The sequence below is a fragment of the Engraulis encrasicolus genome, chromosome 2 (genome assembly GCF_034702125.1).
Source record: "Engraulis encrasicolus isolate BLACKSEA-1 chromosome 2, IST_EnEncr_1.0, whole genome shotgun sequence".
NCBI classification, from domain to species: Eukaryota; Metazoa; Chordata; class Actinopteri; order Clupeiformes; family Engraulidae; genus Engraulis; species Engraulis encrasicolus.
Genome location: NC_085858.1, coordinates 27,430,502 through 27,440,501, shown reverse-complemented (window position 1 = coordinate 27,440,501; position 10,000 = coordinate 27,430,502). Strand labels below are relative to the sequence as shown.

Genomic DNA, 10,000 nt, shown 5'->3' with positions numbered 1-10,000 from the left:
TGTGGTGCTATTTTATTAATTATTAACAGTGCTCAGATTCATAACGGTATTTAATTGCCATCATCCCAACTGTGTGTGCTGCAGCACTGCTATTAAGGCTGCTTATGAGTTTTGTCATAGGCTAACGTAGCCTAGCTTACAAATGCAATGGACAGACAACATTGCTACATTGCTGTTTGAAATGATTTGGGAGCAAAATAGGAGCGAAATGCATCACCATAGGACACAAACCACCGGACAAAATACCTTCTACGTTGGATTTGGCCTTTAATTCAAAGGAAATATTCACACAATGTCAGTAAATCAGTCTGTTTCGTTTCTGTTCCCACTGTTCTGTCGCTACTAGTCAAGCGCATGCAACAGGACGCCGGACCTAGGAACCAGTGTTGCCAGGTGTAGAACGTGAAATAAGCAACTAGTGTTGCCAGGTGTAAGAGAAATAAGCTGTTTTGGGCTGGCTTAGAAAAAAGCCCAAAACAGCTGCCAGAGAAATTAGCAGCTGCTTATAATCATTTAACCCTTCTTCCTTGAAAGATCTACTACTGGGACTGAATGCCCCGTGGTGGAGATTGTAGGCTATTTTATGCAATGCTGCATTTTCTCTTATTTGAGACTTTGTTGGATAGGGAAATATAAACTGTTAATTATAAAAAATATTATTGAAATGAAAAAGTGATAAAATAGAAATGGAGATTAATTTAAATTCATGATTTTATCTCATTTTTAAATCTAATTTCAGTCTTTTCGTTAGAAAGGTTTGGGGGAAAGCCGCCACTTATATATATTTAAAAAAATGTGCAGATCCAATTGTCATCAAGAAAACTGTGATACACATTTTTTTTTTTTCAAAACCGCCCATCCCTAGTTTGTATGTTCTTGCCATTATATTTTTTCCATAATAATAATAATTGGTATAGCACATTTCAAACAAGGCATGCAGCTCATTGTGATTTAACAGTTAGATTAAATATGAAATTGGTAAGTTGGTTAACCCATTGATGCCAAATACTGTGCCAAATGCTATCATTGACCGTAGTGCCAGGAGCTGCATGATGTAGCTTTAGGCTCATGAAATTCAACATTTTTGTAAATGAAGAAAGTTTGTATGTTAAAGCTGAATGAATGGGTGATACTGTAAAATGAAGCAGCTTTTAATTCAATTAATTTCATGCTTAGTATGTGCTTCAGATGCTGAAGCATGTGTTTTTGCAGGTTTTTTAGGCAACACTGGGTTTAGAAAAAGGCCGATATTTTGGCAAAAGTAAGGTTGAAGAATATAAGGTACATGGGCCCCCCTCAAAACATGTGGGCCCCTGTCAGGCCCCTGTGGTAATTTTTGGCTAAAAACGCCACTGCATGTCTGTATATTTGTGTATCGGGTGGTGTGTGAAATTATGTGTACTCTGCACATTTGCATTATGTAATATGTGAGTGCAGGCCTATGTGTTGTCTGTAACTGTGTGTGTTTGTGTGAGCACAAGCATTTAGAGTGTGCGCTGGAGTGGAACTATGCTGCTCTAGGATGATATTTCCGAGTGTATGGGCAGCGCTGTAGGCCTGTCTGTCTGTCTGTCTCTCTGTCTCTGTCTGTCCATCTGTCTCTCTCTCTATCTCTGTTTGTCTGTCTGCCTGCCTCTCTGTCTTGGTGCTGTTATCTCTGCAGCACTCTCACTCGCTCGCTGGACTCGCACTGTTACTGTCCCTCAGACCAGAAACATTGATATCCTCCTCTTGCTAATGCACACACACACACATACACACACTCAACTCCCAGTGTCTCTTCTGTTCAGTTCAGTTGTCGATTCTACTCACACTATGTTTTTCGCTCCCTCCATCTGTGCTGCCTTCCCCGTTTATTTTTTTGCCAGCCTCTTTGCCTATCCCCCCTCTCTCTTCTTTCTCCCTCCCTGCCCCTCTCTCAGTCACGCACATACGTTCTCTCTTTCACTCTTGTTCATTCTCTCTCTCACTGACTCTCTCCATCCTCTCTCTCTCTCTGCCTCTCTGTTCGTCAGTTGTGATGGCAAGCGTGCCCATGCACTGCCCAGTGGGTATAGATGCCCGTTGACCTCCTGTCACGCTCCGTCACCCGGCAGCCCCGTCTCATCATGGCCTCGTGTCACACGTCACGCAACGTGCCGCTCACTGCCCGCCGCCAAACAGACCTTCTGGAACGTTCTAGCGTGTCCCGCACAGCCGGAGAAGTGCATGTTCCTATTATACGCCTGTTTGGGCAGTAAAACGACAGCTTGGGTGACATACAGTACGCTGCCATTACGGTACAGTGCTGTGTATGCACAGTGACTGTGTCCGGTGATGGTGTGTGGAGGAAAGTGAAAATATGTAACCACAACTGACGTTGATTATTATTCATGTATTACTTCCTTTGTGTTTAAGCGCTTACTACTAAGATCCCCCTGCTTTTCTGCTTGCCAAATGTCCATCGCCACTTGTAATTCACTTTGGACAAAAGCACCTAATAAATGTCAGTTACCATAACATCATGAGCGTTCGCACAAATGAATATGGCTTCACCCCAAGTTAGAACCGCAAATAGTAAACGAGTTTATTTTCCATTCCACGGTGCCTTTTGTCGCTAAGGAGGAAATCGGGTCGCTTGGTTCCATTTCCGTCTAAGCCGCTCTGTCGTCAGCTGAGCTGCTATCTTGCCTGGAGCTCTGCTGGCCTCAAACTCGGGAAAACTCTAGGGAGGTATCGGTTTTCAAAAAAATGGTATCGGTGCAAGTACGAGTACATTAATGTGTGTAGCTTTTACCACCAAAATACAATGAAAATATATGCATGGCCTTGTTTTTTTCCACCTGTGATATTTTTATTGTCCATTTCCATGTAGATTTAAATGTTATTAAATGTATGAGGTGGCACTTTTTTCCATGCTGCTTTCAAGTCCACAGAACGTGACAAGATTTTGTATTGTTTTGTCTAATAGCAGTATCGTTCCTGGTACGAGTACGAGTATAAGGAGCGGTATCGGGTGCCGATACCGATACCAGTATGTGCATCCCTAGAAAACTCCATGCCGAGCTTCACGGAGTAAAGGGCAGGCGGATAAAAGCTAGAATACTCTATAGCTGAAATATATGGAGACATTTACCAAAGTATATCGTCGTATGCTGCAGTTTGGACTTCTGGTTCTTTTTATAGCTTTTCTTTTTTGTCTTTTTACTCAGCCATATAGACATAATAGCATTGTATAAGTCTTGATGCCTACTTTTTTAAACGAGTCCCCTACCTAATTATAAACCAGTGAACACCAACTCGTTTCTCCAGTGTGTAATGACCATAATTTGCAGCGGGAAAGAGCTGACTTGCCTGGCGAAGTCTTGAGTTATCTTCCATGGCGAGCGAGAGAATAATAGGTGGAGAGAGAGAGAAGGAGGGAACGAGGGCTGGAGGGATTAAGGCGATGGCAGAAATTTATTATTAAGCATCTCTCTTCCAGCCTGATGACTTCTGTGGACGCTCATTGCACTTAGCAGAGCTTTCTTTCTCTTTTCTCTTTTCTCTTTTCTCTTTTCTCTCTCTCTCTCGCTCTCGCTCTCGCTCTCACTCTCTCGCTCTCACTCACACACTAACTCACTCACTCACACGCTCTCTCACTCTCTCCACCTCTCTCGCTCTGCTTCTGTCTCTCTCTGTCTATCTTTCTCTGCCTTTCTTTCTCTTTTGCTTCACGCTGTGCATCTCTCTCATTTGATGCCTTTAAAATACCCATGTGCAGAGAGACGTAACAGGGATCTGGTTGGAAGAGTGTCAGTTCAGATTTCAACCTCTGCTTCTCTGTTGTGTTTGTGTTGGCGTGACTCTCCTGTCTTTCCTCCGGGTCCTGATTCATCCCTGCCCCTCTCCCCCTCTCCCCCTCTCCCCCTCTCTCCCTCTCTCTTTTTCAGCCCCGCAATGCATGATTTATGTATTATGCTCCTGTATTGTTTGTATGTTTATATAAACCTGGCTGTATGGTTATCCCCCCGCGCCGCTGATGTGAATATGACTTGACTTGACAACTCCTCGTCTCTTTCCCTGAGCCCCATCAGCATGCTCGAATGTCTTATTTGCATGACATTTTCCAGTTAAATATGAACGCTTAAGAGAACAAAAGTCTTTCCAAGATTATTGACCTGACCGATCTCTCCACATCACGAAGCAACGTTGGTTCTGTCATTTACAATTGTTTATCGGCCTTCCCTTGAGCTTTGGGTGGTGTGCTGCTAACATGCCGAGATTAGAAATATCACTTCATTTGACGAGTGCACTCCATCTCAGTTGTCTCTGCCCTCTGATGAGCACTGCATGCAGGCTGTGATGGGTATGTGCTATGACAGCCTGGAGGGTCGGATTTACCTCGTCTTGGCATAACTCTTATTAATGGGTCATTCCATGTCAATTCACACGCCTTCCCCACGTGACTCTCTCCGGTTAATTTGAGGCCTGAAGTAGAGGGTACCGTAAGGTGATGGAAAATCAATTATAACTCCCAAAGCATACATAGTTTCCAAGATCTGGAACCCCAAAATGGCAAGACTCTTCAACACGCGTTTCACAAATTCAGTTTTTAAGGCTTAATATAGCCAAACATAATCAAGGCATGCGATTTGTAAGTACATCATCTGGTAGACAGGGTCATATTGAGGGGCCATGGTGATTTTTAGGCCTGTATCTTCCTTCAAACTAAAACCAGAGGTGTCAAAATCTGCTTGTAAATTTTGTATGCTATTCACAGGCTTGAAAAGTGGGCATGGCACCCCAACTTTGGAGGGCTTCATCTCCGCAACCGTTGGACGTAGGGTGCTAATACTTCGTATTCTTTCAATTGACATCAAAAGGTACCTGTCAGTGAGAGATAGGGTAAATCGGAGAGGGTCACCTGGGGAGATTCTAGGAAATCATGTGAATTGACATGGAATGACCCTAATGTGTTCTTTCTCCACCTCCCTCCCTCCCGCTATCCCTCTCTCCTTCTCTCCCTCCAGGGTTGCCAGATGTATCTATCATTTCTACCCCAAAATGTGCTCAAAAAACGCCTGGAGGCACTAAATCCCACCCAAATTGTAATGATTTGTATGGCCATAAATCTACAGAAAAACCCGCCCAATGCCCGTTTTTCATCGTTTTTACCCGCAGCCATCCTAAGCAGCCTAATCTGGCACCACGGTCTCTCTCCCCGTACCAGGACTATGTTCAGGCCGTGACGGGCGTGTGTGTTACATTTAAAAGTGATCTATTTAATTTACCTATTCCCCCTCTCTCTGCTCCTCTCCCCTCATCAGGACTATGTTCTGGCCGTGACGGGTGTGTGTGTTATATTTAAAAGTGATCTATTTAATTTCGCTATTCCCCCTCTCTCTGCTCCTCTCCCCTCACCAGGACTATGTTCTGGCCGTGATGGGCGTGTGTGTTACATTTAAAAGTATTTAATTTTGCTATTCCCCCTCTCTCCTCTCCTATCCCCTCACCAGGACATTGTTCAGGCCGTGACGGGCGTGTGCTACGACGGCCTGGAGGGCGTCATCTACCTGGTGCTCTTCTCCTTCGTCACCGCTCTCATGTTCAGCTCCATCGTCTGCAGCGTACCACACACCTGGCACAGCAAGACGTGAGTGATAAGTGTGGGTGTGCGCTTGTGCGTGTGCACGTGCGCTTGTGCGTGTGCGTGTGCTTGTGCTTGTGCTTGTGCACGTGTGTGTCTTTGTTAACGGTATGTGTTTCATAGCCAATGCGCTCCCGTACCTTCATCCTTCATGGTTAAATTGCACTTCAGCAAGTAGAGTAATTCAATTCAATTCTTTATTTACATCAGACTCAAAGTACATGGTCCATATCAAGACAACAGTCAAAACATTACATAGAGAAGTTAAGACAAAGAAAAATGTGAAAATAAAATGAAAGATGGGAACACACCGATCAAACAAATAGGCACTCTCTCCAGTGTCGCCTAAGCTTGGAGGAGAACCTCACAGAACACTTTACTGGACTCACTAGGGTTTGAATAATGCTGTTTTGAGAGCAGTCCAGTCTGCACATGAACTTATAAATAAAATTTCTCAAGACTGCATCACACCCAGGCACACTGGAGTACACAAAGAGGTAGCTAGCACTGGTCCATCTTGGTAGCTTCATCAACAGTCTCATAGTGTCATTATATGCTACTGTTAGCTTCTGGTAGCTGCTTTTCTGAGCTTAGCAGATGTTTTGCTCTTCACTACGTGAAGGAGTGTAACGATATTGTATCGAATTAAGAAATGGTGATGCGCAGTCACGATACTGTATCGCGGTGCAAGAAGGCAGTATTGTGATACGCCCTAAAAAAATTATGTTACTCAGTTCGTAAAACAGCCACATGATATGATGTGATCGTGCTTCCAAGCTTTAAAGCATTATCATTATTACTTTAAAAAAAACTTTTTTTACACAAAATCATGGGGTGTATCGAACCGTATGTTAAAAAGCATGATACGAACCGAATCGTGAGTTGACTGGATCGTTACAGCCCTACTTCCTCATCCATGAAGACCTGAAGACAAGACTGACACTGATGAAGCTTCTCGCACGAGTGACAAAACGTCTTTCAAGCTGAAAGAAGTCCATTCGCTCACCGCTGAACTCTTTGGATCCTTGCTAGGCATTCAACACCACATTACCCCATGGACTGTAACCCTTTACCTAAATGCTTTTAAATCGCTCAGCTCAATGGCATAGAAGGTTGTGTAATAATATGTGCAAGATAAAGAGAAAGGAAGAGGGTACCACAAGGTGAAGCATAAAAACACAATGCAGAAACGGATAGGAATGTTGGCATTGTTTTCGGGTTCGCAAGACATGTTGACTGATGTGTGAATTGCTATGTGTGAATTGCTCCCCCGCTTGCGTGTGTTGTGGCTCCCGCCATCACAGCGTGATCAGTGAGCTTCCTTTCTCCCCCTCTTTGTTCTTCCTGTGGCTCATCCTCCCCTCCTGAACGCAGTGTCCACACTGCCAAGGTCGGATTAAGGTAGCCGGGGGCCCCGAGACTACAGGTTTCTGTAGGCCCCCTCGTAACGCAACTTTTGCAACAATATCACATGGGCGGTGTCATAATTCCAAGGATGACATGTCTGCTAACTGTGTGATTTTTTTCAATACTGCATCTTGTCATAGTTATGCAGCTGAAATTGTCCCCCTTATGGCCAATTGAGGGGGGGGGGGGGTGTTCTGATCTGTGCGTTAATCTGGCCCTGCACACTGCCCAAGGGTGTCCACACACACACACACACACACACACACACACACACACACACACACACACACACACACACACACACACACACACACACCTGTAGAGAGCCGTGACGCTCGTACGGAAGATTTCGTGGAAAGCCGAGAGATACCGACACCCTCGGGAACAACAACTGATCTAAAACTGACAAAAGCTAACAAAGCCTAATGTGCCATCAACCCGTGTGCGTGCGTGCATGTAAATGTGTGTTGGGTTGTAAGTGTGTGTGTGCGTGCATGCACGTAAATGTGTGTGTGTGCGTGTGCGTGCGTGCGTGCGCACCAAGTCGTTATCAGTTGGAGGGGAATCAATACCCTGTGGTGTTCCACACACGCTAGCTCCCCTCAAACCCGGACGCAGCTGCTTCCTGCCGTATTGCCACTTCCTGTTGTCTGTAGCGGGGATGAATGCGGAGCTCACTCAGGCACTAATTGCGCAACGCAAGTGTCATTTTCACAGGGCCAGAGGGACCCCATCATCCTTAGCCCCCCTAATGCAAACACACACACACACACACACACACACACACACACACACACACACACACACACACACACACACTGCTATCCCCACAAGCATACAGTATTCACCAGTGCCCCCCGCAAATCCACTCCTAACCACACAAACTCACAAGCCTTGATGACCACAGAAGCGTGCACACACTCCCAAACCCTGATAAACACAAGCGTGAGCACACACCGCACTCCCAACCCTTGAAGCATGCGCACGCTCACACACTCCTAAACCCTGACGCGCACGCACGCACGCGCGCACGCATGCACGCAGTCACAACCCTTGAAGCATGCGCACGCTCACACACTCCTAAACCCTGACACGCACGCACACACACACACACACACACACACGCACGCGCACACACACACACGCGCACACACACACAGTACACACACACACAGTACACAGTACACACTCGAGCCCCTGTGAGCCCCTGCCCCCCTCGCTGTGCGTCAGAAGGGGATTATCCTGGAGGCTGGAGGGAGTCGCCGGCTGGCTCTGGACTCTGGAGCAGGGTTCGAACTTCATTTTTTTCCCCACCAGTCACGGTGGCAGGTAGATTTCAAAATCTACCAGTCACTCACTGTTTTTACCAGTCAAAGTGACTGGTGGGTTGAAAAATGTACCAGTCACCACTGAAATGTACCCGTCATTGGCAGGTGGCCAGGTGCTTATTTCCATCCCTGCTCTGGAGAGAAGATGCTGAGCCTCCACTCCAGGGAGATGAGGGATGCTGCTGTGTAATTAGCAGCATTAGAATTACCTCCCTCCCTCTCTCCATCTCTCTCTCCCTCCATCTCTACCCCTCTCCCTCCCTCCCTCTTTCATTCTCTCTTGCTCATTCTCTCCCTCTCTCCAGCTCTCTCTCCATCTCTCTCTCCATCTCTACCTCCCTCTTTCGCTCTCTCTTGCTCATTCTCTCTCTCTCTCTCTCTCTCTCTCTCTCTCTCTCTCTCTCTCTCTCTCTCTCTCTCTCTCTCTCTCTCTCTCTCTCTCTCTCTCTCTCTCTCTTTTCTCAGCCTTCCAGCGTTCAGCTCGGCACACAACAGACCTCAATACATTGTGTGATGCATATTGGTTTGGTAGCTGCTCGCTGCCTCTCTGCTGCTTCTTTGGTCTAAGAAGTCTTCAGGACTGATAGTATTCAGGCTCCATGCCTGATTTCAGGCTTGACAGAGTTTGCACAAATAAAAACATTGGTAATAATTAGCCATTAGGTTATTCTTATCTCAGAAAGTGTTACAGGTCCAGGGTTTTCTTCTACTATAAGGCTTGAATAATGCTCATACACAGGCTATTAAATGTTTGAATAATGTGTCAAAATAGCCTACGTTTTGTCACTATGCAGTATCTTGTCGTCATTGTTAGAGCAGGGGAAAAAGTTCAGGCCCAGGATTTTTTTTCACTATCACCCCTGAGTCTTTATCATGACAGTGCAAGATAAAAGTGTGGCTGTCTTCACAGCTCCGCAGAACGGTGTTCTCAAACTTCTGACAGCTGACTTTATAATTCAATAGATTGCCTATGATAAAATATGAATGCTGTGGAGTAAGACAAGTAGACAGTGTGAAGAATAAGTCTCTGTGCTCGGTTTGATATCGTTTAAAAATGAAGGCACCTCAGGTAAGAGGAGTGTTCTGTGCTTCTTGCTACTCCTGCATGCCGCGAGGCCTTCAGGACAACAAATGCTCCCTTCTATCAAACCATAATGCTTCACTTCAGACAGTATCTGACTGTCTTTATCATCTATCTCAACCTCGATCATCTTCCCTCTCTCTCTCTCTCTCTCTCTCTCCAATTCTAATTCAGTAGTGAATAGCTCAGACAGACATCTCACTGGCCTGGTTTGATTAAGGTGTACTTGCCGCAAATTGTCGGTTTACCAGCCCTGGTGGGGTATGTACACAGTGACACACATTTAAAGACTCACCACAGCTTCTCTGCCTTTAGAACAAGGTCCAGAGACCTACGTCGTGTGCAAGCCCTACCAACAAGCAACCCGATTTCCAATCCACGGACTAACACAGTGGTGTGCTGTATGTGACTAAAAAATGGTGATTGGCGTGTCTCTGTTAGCTACTTGTCACTGGGAACACTTTTCAAATAGACTTTGTAGGTGAACAACACCAGAGATGCATCAGATTTAACTCGACTGTTAAATGTTCTCAGGAACTGAAATGAACGTGGTGGCCCGGCCTTGGCTAAATATGC

General features: G+C 45.5%; 1 protein-coding gene across 1 annotated transcript in view; it reads left to right on the top strand.

The window, feature by feature from the left end:
• The window catches only part of ttyh3a (tweety family member 3a), a 105,363-nt gene that overhangs the window by 73,655 nt on the left and 21,708 nt on the right, over positions 1-10,000 (top strand). The window contains exon 11 of the mRNA XM_063185328.1: positions 5,478-5,614. Within this exon, the coding sequence (XP_063041398.1) occupies positions 5,478-5,614 (137 nt within the window). The remainder of the gene's footprint in view (positions 1-5,477; positions 5,615-10,000) is intronic.